This window comes from Lytechinus pictus, chromosome 1 (genome assembly GCF_037042905.1).
Source record: "Lytechinus pictus isolate F3 Inbred chromosome 1, Lp3.0, whole genome shotgun sequence".
In the NCBI taxonomy this organism is placed as follows: Eukaryota; Metazoa; Echinodermata; class Echinoidea; order Temnopleuroida; family Toxopneustidae; genus Lytechinus; species Lytechinus pictus.
In genome coordinates this window covers 22,051,663-22,067,383 of record NC_087245.1, presented here as the reverse complement: position 1 = coordinate 22,067,383, position 15,721 = coordinate 22,051,663, and the positions used below count along the sequence as shown (strand labels likewise).

The 15,721-nt window shown below is 37.0% G+C and overlaps 1 protein-coding gene across 3 annotated transcripts; it reads right to left on the bottom strand.

The window, feature by feature from the left end:
* Positions 1-14: 14 nt before the first annotated feature.
* Positions 15-11,613, bottom strand: LOC129259216 (uncharacterized). 3 transcript variants are annotated; one of them, XM_064098085.1, is made up of 9 exons: positions 11,126-11,613; positions 10,105-10,689; positions 9,221-9,689; positions 8,609-8,931; positions 8,059-8,239; positions 6,745-6,910; positions 4,919-5,088; positions 3,969-4,146; positions 15-3,456 (listed from the first exon to the last, which is right to left on the bottom strand). In XM_064098085.1, the coding sequence occupies exons 2-9, from the start codon at positions 10,648-10,650 to the stop codon at positions 2,769-2,771; spliced, it is 2,721 nt and encodes a 906-aa protein (XP_063954155.1). In that variant the 5' UTR covers positions 10,651-10,689; positions 11,126-11,613; the 3' UTR covers positions 15-2,768. The 3 variants fall into 3 exon arrangements, with proteins under 3 accessions (XP_063954155.1, XP_063954166.1, XP_063954161.1); XM_064098096.1 differs by having other exon boundaries at positions 10,105-10,650; positions 11,126-11,596; XM_064098091.1 differs by having other exon boundaries at positions 11,154-11,593.
* Between the last annotated feature and the right edge of the window lie 4,108 nt (positions 11,614-15,721).

Genomic DNA, 15,721 nt, shown 5'->3' with positions numbered 1-15,721 from the left:
TCAATGTACCGGTATACAGTGTAATATTGTGATTTATTATTTTGACTAGCAAAGTTGAAGTTACAAATTTAAAAAGTTCATGTATAAAATTATTTTGAAAATTAAACATAATTGCATAGATAAAAGGGCTACAAGTAGACTATTCAGTACACTATAAACTATACAAATGATGCATGAATTCATTATGTGATCTATCCTCGTTTGAGTTGAGGCTCTGTTCAATCCATTGCACTCAGCCAAACAGCTTCGTGCAATGCAGTCGACACAGCCTCAATGAGAGTGGATAGGTCGCATAATGGACGAATGAAGACGTACATCATTTCGTTTATACAATGACTCTTCTAGATCACGTAATTCAAAAGCAGATGAAATTAAAATATATTTTCCTATCTCCAACAATTCATTTTCTCTGAAAACATGATTATTTTTCCCTGTGTATGAAAGCAGGAAATTGTTTTCATTCCTTTTGTGATGCAATTTGATTAATGAATCTGAGTGTTCACAGTCAGCTTTGATGATGCGCTTACTTCAACGCGTGCAAACACACACACACATACAAAATGTATGTACACACACATGCTCAGTGGTACACACTGAGGGAGAGAGCTCGACCGTGCAATGGAAAAATAAAAAATGCATGGTCGCCATGCAATGGAAAATAAAATTTGCATGCAGCACAAAATGGATCAAATATTGTATAACTTTCAACCAATAAAATGACAAGAATCTTTGTATGATTTGTATAGAATTACTTTCTCCATACATACATGTATAGTGATTTGGAATTGATTTAGGAAAATATTTACGTAAATACTACATGAAGTCATTTGAAGAAAGCACAAAGAGATATATATATTGAAAATAATTATTAAAAAGGCAAGAAGCAGATAAAATATTGACACCCGATAAATATACACAAATTTAAGTCATAATTGATTCTCTGCAATTAAGAAAGCCTATCAGTGATAGACTAGAATGCACCTTAATCAATTACAGCATAAATTTATCTTTCACAAGCCTATTGTACAAAATATGTTATTTACCTCGAATAAATAACATTTCTTCTAGTTTAATATATTCCTGTGGTCCCAAGAAATTCATATGCAGCAAAGTTATTGTACACACACCGATTATAAATAGAGGAAAGCACATTAACATCCTTTGAAAAATACACAACTACATGTATGACCGTCAATAAATAATTTTATATTCTAAAATATATCATACAAAAATAAAAACATACTGCCTGGTAGTCAACATTTTAAACCAGAGAGCTTTAAAGTAGAAATGTGAATATACATTTAATACTGGAATGTTAAAAATGTAAGCTGATAATACCTTTCCACCTTGTATACCTTTTGATACTACAATCTACAATGTGAATTTATAAAGACAATTTTCATAAACTTATGAAATCAAACATTGTTGAGAAGTGTTTCAATATTTAACTGTGTAGTATAAAGCCAGTTCAAGGAACTATTACCATGAGAAATGACAGAATCTTGCCTGTGGCAATAATCAATTCATGGAGTCTACCTTCCACACACTCTTGTGACTAGTAAATCCTTTTCTTGCACAATTGTACTTAACATTAAATTGTAATTCACTTTATCTGAATCTCATGAACCTCAAGTCGTTTACAGTCACGCCAATCTCTTCTAAGAGACTATACTATTTCAGAAAAAAGTAATTTTCTAAAGGAAAATAAAAATCTATTCATGAGTTACTTCTGTTTAACCACCTTTATGATACCTTATATTTACAGATAAAATAGATAAAAATACATTGCTACACTCTGCATTTACAAACAAAAAACTTCAGCATTCAAATTGATGACCATAGTTGATCAGAATAAATAATTGATGAAAAAAAAAGGCTTTAATACTTGATTATAAAATGGGAGGGGTGGGATATCTTCTTCAATGCTTATGAAAATTGACAGCTATTGTATATTGCACAGCAGACATTATTTGAGTTGTATATAGTGTTATTATTATTCTACCTTTTTGGTATAGAACTAACTTAAAATTTGATACTGGATCCTTAGATAAATAGTATTTTGTGTACATTATCACAAATTGTGAAATATATATCTTGCCATACAAATCAGTCATCTAAAATGGATAACATTTCATAGAGATTTTCAGCCTTTTGTCACAAGTAACAGACACTTTCTCTCTTCTCTTTTTTGTATCACCTTTTTCTTTATGACTATTGTTTTTGTTTCTCTCTTATTTATTCATATTTTAAAATAAAAGATGAGTCTCTGTTATTGAACCACTTTTGTGTTCTTTCGGTTTTTTTCTTCATTTTGACACCTTGTCCATTTCATGCTTTAGGCTTGAGATAGGGCACTCTCAATTGCTGTTTTGATTTTTTTTTTCTTTGATTATTTTAACAAGAAAACAAAATAAAAACAAACTAAATTAAAAATGTTAATGGCTACAGTACGATGAAGCACTTTTTTCTGAGAAATGGAAAATTAAAACCAAACTAAACCAACTCATGTTCAAAGCAAATTAAAACAAGTGAAATCAAGGGTCACCTATGTGAAATTTTGAGACAGAATTAACAATATACCACAATACAATACAATATTAGTATTTATATAGCACTCTTCACATTGGTTGTATCACAGTGCTCTACAATGAAACAAATGTTCATAAAAAATTAATGAAAACTGCATACATAATCACAAGTAATTGACTATTAAAACGAAAAGTTATATGCAAATTCATGAAACTCTTTTGCTTGTCATATTTTCAGACCTAAATCATAGGCCAGTAGTTGTAGTCGTAGATGACTGTTGTTGTCATCAGCGCCCTCTCTTCATGATCCCATTCCTTTTGGTTCCGAGAAACGATTCCCATCTTTCGGGAGATGATACTTCTGAGATCTTTAACTTTCTCCGCTGCTGGAGACCTCATTTTAGTGTAGCACCTAATAGGGTCAGCCAGTGCATGGTAGCAATGTTCGTAATAATCTAGCGCCCTCTGTTGTTGATATTGGGCAGCACAAGCATCGCCCATGGTTTCAAATGTCTCTGCTGTCTCCACGTTCCACTTCATATTCTTCAAGGCCTTCTGTCGCATCTCCAGACAGTGCTGAAGGGTTTCCAAGGCATCGTCGCAATCGCCGAGCCGCAGTGCCGCCCAGCCTTCGGACTGCAGAGTCCGTGCTGTATTGAGATGCTCTCCCAGAATCGGCATGGCCAGACCGAAACCCTCCTTGAACATCTGACGCGCTCTGGTGAGGTTGCCTGACCGGGCAACTATCTTGGCCTCGATGTAATGGAGACAGAAAACGAGGATATTCTTTGTCTTGAGGTGACTTTGGACTCGATGTGCCTTCTTGATGTAGCGCATAGCACCTGCAAAGTCATCTTCACATCCACAGAGGACTGCAGCAACGTGTATGTAGCAAACTAGAAGGGTGCCACTGGGCTGGGTGCACAACCTAACATTAGAAAAAACTATTTGAGGATTTAAAGGTACATGTATTTGTACAATTGATTAATTTTATTCTCCTTCAATATCAAAAGATTATTCTGTTCTATTTCTATTCTTTACAACCAATAATCTAGTTCAATTCACCAGTATTACTATAGAAGCAGTGATTCACAAGCTGGATGCATGTTGAACTTGGTTCTTACATCGCCACAGTGTTCTGAAGTAATATCTGGTTCTTTTGTGTTATTCTGGAAGGCTTCAAGTTCTTCATAAATGCTTCCCTTTAGGTATGCTTCCTCCATTTTTTTTTTTAATTCTTTAAATATTAACCTTTTATTCAAATTTATTCAGATCTCTCGTTTGTAAGATGACGTAGATTATATAGTTTTTGCTTAAATTGAAGGAGACAACCAACAACAAATTACCTTTTCATAATTCACTTTGAAGTATTGTAAAATTGTGAGATAAATAGTGTTGGTCATAACTTCTCAATTATTTCTTTTAAATCAATAGTAATACCTTTCAATGATCTCTAGAGCTTGTAAGACATATCTCACAGCGTGTTCCTTATATCCCATGTTGTGGTAGACCATGGCCATGCAGTAGTAGTTCTCGCCTATATTCAGATGATCCTTCCACAATCGTTTCTGGATTTCAATGCTTTGCTCGTGACAGGAAATGCCTTTGATGCTATTCCCTGGAATGAATCCATTAAGGTCATGATAATAATATGTAAGCACATTGACACATTGGTCCGTATTTCTAAGTTCGTTTTAACTTAGGCTACCAGTAAAAAATGGGTCTTTTGGCGGGAATACTGCTTAGAATGAATCCATTAAGGTGATGATGATAATAATCTGCAAGCACATTGACACAGTTGTCCATATTTCTAAGTTCAGTTTAACTTGGGCTACTAGTAAAAAATGGGTCTTTTGGCAGGAATCCCGCTTTGAGAGTTCTCTGCGTCTTTTCATTCAAGCTTTCCTGCTTTGCCCATTACTTCATCTACGATGAATGAGAGGATTAGAATAGAAGCCGCTTGTAGGATTCCTACAGGAAAGAAGTGACTCTGACTTTTGACAAGATGCCTTTGAGCCCTAAAGGCCTGTATTCTGAAGTCGGATTTGATTAAAACTCTGGGTTAAAGTTGTGGTTTAACTATGGAAGCCAACTGTGACATAAATATCTAACAACAGAAGTTCAATGTATCAGCTAATTTGACTCTCAATTCATTCTTAACTGTCTGGGAAATATCAATAACATAATTTTCTTCACCATTGAAAAATTAGGGAAGATCACAATAAAAACATAAGAAACATGCAATGTAAACAAATTTTCGACATTTTTGGCTTCCCAAAACAAATGGAATTCCGGAAATCTGCTGTAAACACATCTTTGCGACTATAGAGCATTCTTTCTGCTAAAAGCATCAGTGACTTTTATGAAGGCACCTAAGCTTATATACTTACCAGCCAGTCTCGCATGAGTACAGGCCATTTCAACCAATGTCTGCTCCTTGAGTCTCCACAGTTGCATTCTGGGAGAAAGAACTTCCCTCCCAGAATCCCTTTCATCATGATCGTCATCCCCCAAGTTCCTTTCCAACCTTTCTATCATCTCTAGTGTTTCTTCCTGATAGCTGAAACCAAAATAAACAATTGTAAGTATTAGGGATGTACAGTATAATACAATGATATCAAAATATCATGACCTTGACACTTAAATGAACACATTATTAGTTCATACTAAATGATAATGTTATAAAGCTTCTTAATGTTGTAAAGTTAAGGGAAATACAATATTTTGCTATGATTACCTACTCATATCAGACATCTTAGCTGGTAATTTACAAAACTGTATTGCCCTAGATTTCATGAATATCAGGAAGGGATAGGTATTTAATTTGTGTTTTCCTCGGTCTCTTTGCGCGTACTGACTTTGCATGCAGAGACGATACAATATATACCTTTGTATTTTCCACGGTCTCGCATCCAAGCTTCTGAGGATGCACAGAAAGAGATACGCATCATTGATCCGCGCAGCAACAGTGTGCGTCATAACGGTAATCAAGATGAGGCAGCGCTGGATACTAGGCCAGGGACGCGTCATTTCAAGTACCGTACGTCACAATGATAAACGTCAAAGGCTCAGCCTGCTCAACATGACAAAATAGAATGACATTCTTAAAGGGTAAAATATCTAAATTTTTCACAATTTTGCTTTAGATGTCTGGGGAGCGTTTCTTGAAAGGACTTGTCAGACGTTTTATCTGTTTTATCCAACAGTTACTATGGTAACAGTGCCTCTCAGCCAATCATAATCAAGGAAAGTTGTCAGAGCTTGTCGGACATAAATATTCATGAAACACTCCCCAGATTTGGATCATAATAAAAATATTGAATGGTTCTTCTTTTGGGGATCACATCAAATGTATTACCCTTAAAAAGAACCATACTGACCCTAATCCAACTTTCCAATGGTTACCTGAATATTGAATATTGGTGTTTCCTTTCCATGACATTACAGATTACAGTTAAAGATAATTGATAGATTACCAAAATATGTGGTATATGTAACCAGCCCCCCCCCCCAAAAAAAAAAAAAATGTCACCATTCTCTTTAAACAGCCAAAATAGTCGTTTTAAAAATCAGCTTATCTGAAAGAGTAATTCTTCTTCTTCATACTTCAAAATTTGAAGTTGTAAAGTTGAATAAAAGACAAGATACAGATTTTTTTTTACACCATTTTTGCGGGTACTGCTTGGAAGTTTCCCAAAGAATGCACAATGTGTACATCTCATGCTTGAGTGAATCCAAAACTTCAAACCTTGTTTTCTCCTTATTTTTTGAAGCTCTTGATGAAATTCTTCTGCATTCAAACAGGCACTGGTGAAAAATATTGTTGATCGATTTTGACAAGTTATACATCATACTAAAGCTTGGGATTTGCTTTTTCAAGCTCAATTAAAATCTAAAAATTAATATTGGGCGATCTATTGTTGGTTTTGGGGTAGCTGGTCACATATCATATAACCCTAGTTCCAATAACTTTGGCTACTGATATGTCATCCCCATCACTGGAATACCTTAATGAATAATTAGGTCCAAATGCAATTTCAATCTCATGCTTTATATCATTAAATATGATACTAGGTTTATAAGTGGCTAAGAAATAATTCAGAGAATATTTCTATTCACAATAAATCAGTATCATTAGAAATAGCTCAGTTCCTCCCCTACATGCAGTGACATCAAGCTTTCACTTTCAGTAAAAAATAATTTTATGATCCAATACCTGATTGCTAACTTTGGTCTGGCACTGTCGAAGAAATAAAAGCCAAGGACAGACAAGATGGCAGCATGGTCTAGACTGTCCCCATCTCGTGCCAAAAGACCAAGAGCTTGACGATACAACTCTTCAGCATACTTCATGTCACCGTCTACATAGCGTACCAGACGACCTGAAAGGTCAAACAATTGACAGGCAAAGATTTAAATCAAAAGCCCAGGAATCTAGCCATTCCCAAGGAGATAGATGGAAAACAATATGCCTACCAATCCAACTGTTACCTTTTCATGTTATTCATCTTCCACCCCAATCCTGAGCAACGTGCTGTCATTTTTCAAAATAATGACGAGTGAAAAATTGACTAGATAATTGCTATTATATACATACAAACTATAAGATATGGCAATTCATTTTCATTTCTTAATCTAAAATAATTATATGCTCTTATATAGAGCTTATTACATAAGAACGTTGTCTCTAAGCAGTTTACAGGAATACCCCTGGGTCCTTGCTCAAGCCGTCAACCACACCCCTATATGCTTGTTCCTGATTCTTAGACACATCACTTTAGGATTTACCCAGCCCCTGTTACGGGCTTTTGGAATGGAAGTCATCAAAATCATACCTCTTATCACATAGGTATTTGGCATGAAATTCACAAACCTACCCCCTAAAATTCAGAATTATTGGGGGAAGATTTGTAAACTACCCTTATTTAATAATATATTTAAAAAATGATAAAAAAGATATCCCCCAAACAGAGACTCTAACATACCTTTTCCCTGAAAAATTGGGAATGCTCATGTGGTACAAATGACCAGACCTGCCAACCTTCTACAACAAAAAAAAGTATTCTTATCAGGAAAAAAAAAGTATTTTTTGACAAAAAAGAGTATTTTTAAAAATTTGTCTCAACGTAACAATCCCCAGCCTGTTGTAGTGAGATCGGTGAAAAACATGGGAAATTACTATACTTGAAAACTTGATAATTCACCCTTTTAATCTAGGCAAGAATTTACTTGTTCTTTTCATGCAACGAGTTACTAACCCTGCAGTGATTTTTACCGGTTTGTGACTGTCGGACTGGCGCTAGTGTCACGCTCTGTATATAATACATACTCCATAATCAGAAATTAAAAAAATTAAGTAACAAATAATACAAAAAAGTATTGGTGTATTTATAGGAAAAAAGAGGAACAAATACTCTAAAAAGGGAACGGTTGGTATGTCTGCATGACCACTTGAGTTGGGGGGGGGGGGGCTATTACTCCAGCCATCAAAGGGTTACAAACACCTGTTGTGCATATTATGACTTCTTACCCAATGAAATGAGGATCCGAGCTTGACGCTGTTTGTCCTTCCTCCTCTCTGCCGCTTCCAGGCATGCCTGGTAGAATGAGATGGCATCTTTGGTTGGGATGAAGAGAAGGATTAGATGTCTAGCCTGGTAAGCCACTTCAACAAACAGATCATAGCTATCTTCAAAGCAGTGGATGGATTCCTATAGATGATGATGAGGATGAGAATGATTATAATGATGATGATGATAATAATAATGATGGTGAAGATGATTGTGAAGATGCATTAAAATACTTTTATACTAACTTATCAAACAAGTCATGATTCATCTTTATTCATATCTAGCGTGTACACTAAAACTAGCTCATTATTCTTGTGTGTATCAGGGTATGGTGTCTTCAAACAACATTAGATCGATGATGAGGGTGATGATAATGATGACAACAATGCCAATTTTACTACTGTTATTCCACTGCTGTGACTACAACTACTTCTAATAGTACTAATAAAGAACAACAAATTATGCCACTTTAAAATTCCCAAAGGTCAAAACAACTAATCATGTACATACCTGAAGCAGTTTCTGCATGTTCTGCAGTTCTGCTGTAAAGATGGGAATGGATTTGCACGCATTGTCCTGCTCAAGTAACTCTGCTGCTCTCTGCAGTAGTCTCGCATAGAATCCACAGTACCTCACTCTCACCAGGTCCGTCTCTTCAGGCGACAGGAAAAGGCTGTACCGTTCCTCAATATACAGACGCAGGAAGGAGAGGATGTTGAAGCGATTGGTGAGCGTATCAATGGCGATTAAAGAGCGTGTGTGGAGGGGGATGAGTAGATCCCTCTTGGTGCAAGACGTCGGGTTGATGTTGGTGATGCATGCGGCAGCTTCAGCTGAATACATATAGACATGACAGGTGTCAGATAGACTTGTAACGTAATAGAAAAAGAATCATGAATTCTTGAAAGGTAGAATGAAAGTAAGGACTAATAAAACCCAAATGATTTCAGAGGGGGTGAAATGCCATTATGTGCTGCACACAGTAGTAACTACTATCCAATGTTATCAATAACAAACATAACATTGAGGTGAACTTCTTCCTTCACTACTGTTATTGGAATGTGGCATTATTAATTGAAAACCTGTCCTGATCTTAATACCTTACAAAAAAGTTTACTATACCCGTAAATGAAGCTGAGATGAAATTCAGCTGAGTGAGCCTTTTCTTTACAGGGCAGGATAACTTATCCACACTGCTCTCCATAAGTTGTTCCAAAGTTTGCCAGACCCGATTGGAAAGATGCTCCTCTTCTTTGCTTCTCCTGTCCTCCTCACCATCATCCTCTGTTCTCTTTCCATCACCATCAACTATGCTACTCTCATCCCCATCCCTACTATCAGAGAAGGTTTGACAGCTTGCCCTTTTCTCCCTGTAACCTTTGTTGAGGTCATGGATGATGTCGGCAAGCTGTCGCTTTTGATCTCTCAGGTCGGCTCCTACAAGCTCAAGGGCAAAGGGGATCCCCCCACACAGCTTGATGATCTCATCAATGTCTTCCTCGTTGCCTGATTCTTCCAGATCGGTTGCTACGGAGAACAGGAGTTGCTTGGATTCTTCTGGTAAAAATGGATTTAGGTGGATCGGTAGTACCTGCAATGATTGAATGGAAGTGTCAGAAACCAATAGCATTATAGTTCATGCAGTATAGCAGTAGGTTATCATCACTCCTAAGAACACTGCCCCCCCCAAAAAAAAAAAAAAAAGAGTTTCTCACCTGCTTTGTATGGGAATGAAAAAAGGGTTATACAGACACACAGCGGTATCAGAAAAGGACAATTATTGGCAACTCACAGTGAAATGAATGGGTACACAGTATACTATTTGCAATTCAATAGATTTTTTTATTTCATCATGTAGCTTTTGACTAATCAACCTCTTTCATTTTAGAAAAAAATAATTAGAGAATGTAATCAAATTGATGAGAAGTAGTTTCTTTACAAGTATGCTACTAAAATAAGAATAACAAGAGGATACTAATCAAAATGATTGTCTCTAATTACACTACCTGTTTCATGATTCTGATGAAGTTGAACTTCCATTGAGATGTGATCATAATAAGCACCCTAGATGACCCCTCGATGACCTCTTGACATAACACCATAAAATCATTCTGAAGGTTGTTGCCCCCAAAGCACTCTGCCCCATCCAAGATGAACAGATGCCAGTCCTCCAGGTCATCCAAAACATCTCTAAAACCTCTCAACATCCTGGTATCCCTCTGTTGCCATGGTAACATAGCTGATGCCATCTTCGCCTCTACTTGACGTGCATTGCAGAGCCCTTGGAGTTCAACAGAGTGGACGTTCAGCTGGACATCAGATAGACTGCTTAATCTTTTAAGCTCCTGAGCAGTCTCGACTGCACAGCGGGTCTTACCGACAAGTGGACCTCCACAGATGAGAGCTAGCTTGGTCAGTGAACAGACTTGCTTCTCCCCATGTTGTATGATGCTCAGTATTGTATCCATGAAAGCTTCAGTTACATTGTTCATGTCCCTTGCTCTTCCAATGAAAGGAACTTGTTGAGGTGCAGAGAGAATGGCAGATGCCATCTTGAGAAGTTAAGAGAGCTAGTTAACCTTAGAGAACTCCTAGTGGAAAAGGTGATGGATGCAAGAAATATACCGTCATGGGGATGCAATGTAATAGGAAGTTGTTTCAAAATATTTAGGGAAGCAAATAAGTGAAAGTTTGAAAAAGAAATCAAAGAAAGGGAATTTATGAATTTACAAAAGCTGTGAAAAGTTGTTCTTTGTAGCCTTTTCTAATGATTTCAGCTAAAGTCAGATTAAAGTAGGTGCTAAATCTAATCCCATATCTGCTCTAATACAAAATTTAACTAAATGTGATCGGAAAAAAAGTCAGTGCTCATACGAGAAAACCACAAGTTCCTGATACATGACAAACATGAAAAAAAAAGGAGATTAGACTCAGTCTAGTTCACTATATAGGCCGACTACTTATTTGTCTTTACTAAAGTAACTTCACTTTATTATCAGTTGCAATTTTGTGTATCTATATACGTACTCTGTACTGTAAAGTAAGTTAAAGTTACCGTTATGTTGTTCCTACATACTGCTATGTACGACTACGAAGTACGAGGTTGGTGTTGTTGTCAGCATGGGTAAGTCAACTATATTAAAATACTTAAGTCACTGTTATCTCATCCTCAATTTCCTGGTTCAAGCAATCTAAAGTGACCTTGTCATCATGCACACTATATGTTACAGCCACAGCTCAGCAAAATGTCATACGGTATCCGTACTGGCAGTCAAACAGAACTGCATGCTGCACTCGCTCCGCCTACACGATCATCAGCAGGGTTTGGTTTGGTGAAAAAATACTTTGATGACTTTAAATTGCATCGTTACTTCGCCAAGGATATCTCACATCATTCAGGACTTTCTTCTGTTAGCGTCAACTCGTGGGAATCGTATTTTCCTCCAGGCAGCATGCAGCGAAATATGCACTCCGCGCTTGCCGCATTGTACGTTCGAATGGACAACCGGGGATTCCCCGTTCAGTTCATCGCCGGTACTTTCCCCCATGACGTCATTTATCAACAGTCCCTCTGATCTGCCACGTACGCTCACACAAAATGTACGTTCATGATTCTAACTGAGAAATACGATTAAAACAACTAGTTATCAAATGGTATGTTTTCAGTTGAGGAGTTGATTCCTGAAAATGGATACTAGCTAGTCACAGGAGCAAATTCGTATTCACTACCTTTGCTAGCAGTAAACGATCAATAACCCGAAAGGGTTGAATATTGCATCATGCACGGGAAATGGGGATTTTCCAACAATTAAGTATTTTTCTGCAGATAATTGCTTTGAGGATTATAAGGGAACAAATCCGTAATGTACATAGGGGCTAATCAATGCATTGCTCGGGGTGGGGGGGCAGTCAAGTATATCGCTGTACATGCGTGACCAAAAAAAAAAAAACGCGTTTACTGGGGTGTTTTTTTGGACGAGGGCCGCGCGTGCACTCGTCAAGGCCAGGGTATCAAAATCACCGATTTTCAAGAAAAGGGTGGTTTTTAAAGACTGGTCAATGGTCAATTGCGGGGTCAAACTTATATAGGGTATTTTTTTCCAAAGCTTTTTTTTAAGACTAGCCAAACGTGTTTGTTTAGGGTATGTTTTTCCCCCAAGCTTTTTCCCTGGGGTCATATTCTGGCGACAACATGTTTAGGGGCCAAAATTTGTAAATAAAGCCCGCGAAAAACTTGTTTAGGGGGTTATTTTGCACACAGAGAAAAACTCGTTTATAGGGGGTGTTTGGAAATATTTTGGCCACGCGAGTGTACAGCAATACATTTAATTGACTGCCCCCCCCGGGAATAAAACCAGTCTTTGTTACCCAAAGAATCGCGATTTCGTTCATACTTAAGGGTCATAGTCGTATACGAAGGCGAAATTATTTAACAATTACAGAAGGCCTTGAGGCAGCAACAACAAAGAGCTTACTTTCTTTCCCATTAATACACTAGGTCTAGCTGAAAGAGAAGTAGAAATAATGGTTTTGATAATGATGATGACGACGTCGACGACAAAGACGATGGTTATAATAAAGTCATAACAATGATGATCATTTTCAAGTGAAAGTGGTAGTAATTATTGTTATACATCTGAGATCAGAAGATCTAGCGCATGATTTAAATGTTAAGGATAAAACTATTATCAGAAGCACTGAACAAACGAAACAAATCTAAAGAGAAAAAAAAAACTACTCAAAGACTGATTCCGATATAATTTGTATTACATTTTGGAGGTAGCGAAATGTTAAATGTAGAAATGTAGTTTTTCTTTCCAAAAATGGGAGGCAGATGTTAAAATCTGTCAATATTATGATGATCAGGAATGTTTATTTTACAAAAATATCAGAATCAAGCTATTTAAATAAAATAGTTCCTGCCTTTTCTTACAGGTCTGAAGTGCCCAAATGATCTACACTGCTAGAACTAGCCAAGAAGCATTTGGATGGTAAATATAAGTCATGGCTTTCACTGGTGTAATGAGCCAACATTTTGAGGGGTACAAGAATACTATCGGGCACAATTTTTATTTTCTAAAAATTGAGCAAGTGAAGCGAGCGAACTTTGACATACGAAAAGCTAATTTTGCAATAGATATTGACAGTGTTTATAGAACATTGTCACATTTCATACATTTTCCTTTCATTTTTTCCCCTTGGCTGTGGACATTTTTTCGACCTGAGTAAACCCCATGAACATGAACGATATTTTCTATACATCTATTCCCAGTGGAATATTACAGCAATTCCACTTCATGATATTAATGAAACTATGATAGAGGTTTAATGTCATGATTAGCAGAAAAAAAATTAGGAGCCTATCGTATAACTTGATCTTAGCCTCTATGGTCTCCATATTCAGTAATTCGTTCGTTAATTCGATTTGGTCTTTTGTTTGTTCGCTCGATTATTTTGCGTTTAATCATCATGCATCGTCTCTTATAAATTATCAAGGTAAGTTTAATCTATTGGTATTGTATTTTTTTCATTTTTTTATACACATCGATCATAATATATATAGAAATCGGTGTATCTATCATTCGTGATTAACATTGCTCTGATACATTTATTTAATATAAAGAACCGCAGTCCCAAACACGTAGTACAGACAATATGTCGAGACATTTTTTTTTTTACTCAGATCAACATGAATTGTCGAAGAAATTAATTAGGCATTTGAACAATTGAACAAAGGGGAAAATCTAATTAAGCTATTAACCACCTAGTGTAGATCATGACAAATACAAGTAAAAGCATAAAAATACCAAGATTAATGATTAGTTTTATTGTCTGGTGAAAATGACAATCGATTAATTTCTTAATGTTCATATCCTACATCTAGTAAGGATAATCTTCCTATCAGAATGTGAATTATTACTAAAATAAAATTTTAACATGGTATCTTGTTTGTGTTACAGACAGGGAGTGTCCAAAATATCTACTCATGGTTGAGGTGAATACTTTTGTTGGCATGTAGACAAGGATACCTGCATAAAAATGAACAACGATCTGCCGGAGTCATTCAACATTTGTAAACGAGACTGGAGATTATAGTTTTCGTCTAATTATTGGTCGAAGGCTTTCGTCCCATCGCTCGTTTTCTGCTTTTCGGTTCCTGCATATGAAAGAATACTGAGTCGTCATGCTTGATGAAAGATGGGACATTTAGTTTAGTTTAGTTTACTCCAACGATGTTGTAGGACTAAGCCTGTTCATCGATCAGAGTAGAATGTATATTGCTGATCTCCTTCAGACAAAATTAGATGCGCTACTTATGTTGGCAGGGAGGGGTGGCAGGGGTATCGTAGACAGCAACAAATTCCATGAGAACACACGAGAATCGAAAATCACTCAAAATCATAGGCAATCTTCTCCCAATGCTTATCCAGTCTATTCTTAAATGCAATCACTGAACAAGCAGTAACTACATCTTCTGGGAGAGTGTTCCACACATCTATCACTCGGTTAGCAAAGAAAAACTTACGCACATCAAGACGTGAATATCTTTTCTCTAGCCTTAAGGAATGACCATGTGTTTTACCACTATTTCTCAGACAGAAAAGCTCAGAACTTGTATCATAGTAACTATGCAGATATTTGTACACGTAAATCATGTCACCTCTTTTACGTCTGTGACTGAGCGATGGCAATTTCAGGAGGCGAAGACGTTCAGAGGTGCTTTACATGAACTAGTATGTTTTATTTACTGTGTAAGTTTGATTGGGTTCTGTAGATAAAGTATACTGCCATGAATTAGGTCTGTTTTGATTACCACCCTTTTTCAAAATTGTCACGCATTCATATAAGTTTTCATTTTCCTTAAGAGTATCCTTCCATCAAACACTATCATCATTACCCTTTCATCTGAAAGCAACTGCTATCATATTTTCCATCAGCTTCGTCACCCTTTCATCAGCGAGCAACTAGTCTTCTTCGATCCACCACGTCCTTCGCCATCCTTCCACCAGAGAGCAATTAGACTCCTTCCAACTACCACAAGCTGCGTCACCCTTCCATCAAAGAACAACTAGTCTCCTATCTACTACAAGCTAGCTTCGTCACCCTTCCACCATAGATCATAGAGCATCTACTCTCCTTCCATCTACTTCTAGCTGACCTCGTCACCCTTCCATCAAAGAGCAACTACTCCCCTTCCTTCTACCACTAGCTTCGTCACCCTTCCACCATAGATCAGAGAGCATCTACTCTCCTTGAATCTACTTCTAGCTGACCTCGTCACCCTTCCATCAAAGAGCAACTACTCCCCTTCCTTCTACCACTAGCTTCGTCACCCTTTCATCAGAGAGCAATTTGTTTCCTTCAATCTACCATTAGTTTCGTCACCCTTCCATCAGAGAGCAAATACTCTCCTTCATCAACCACTACCTTCAACAACCTTTCATCAGAGAGCAATCAGTTTCCTTCCATCTACCACGAGCTAGCTTCGTCACATTTCCCTCATAGAGCAAGTAGTCTCCTTCCATTTACTGCGAGCTGGCCTCGTCACCTTCCATCAAGAGCAACCAGTCTCCTTCCATATTGCTAGGTAGCTTCGCCATCCTTCCATCAGAGAGTAACTAG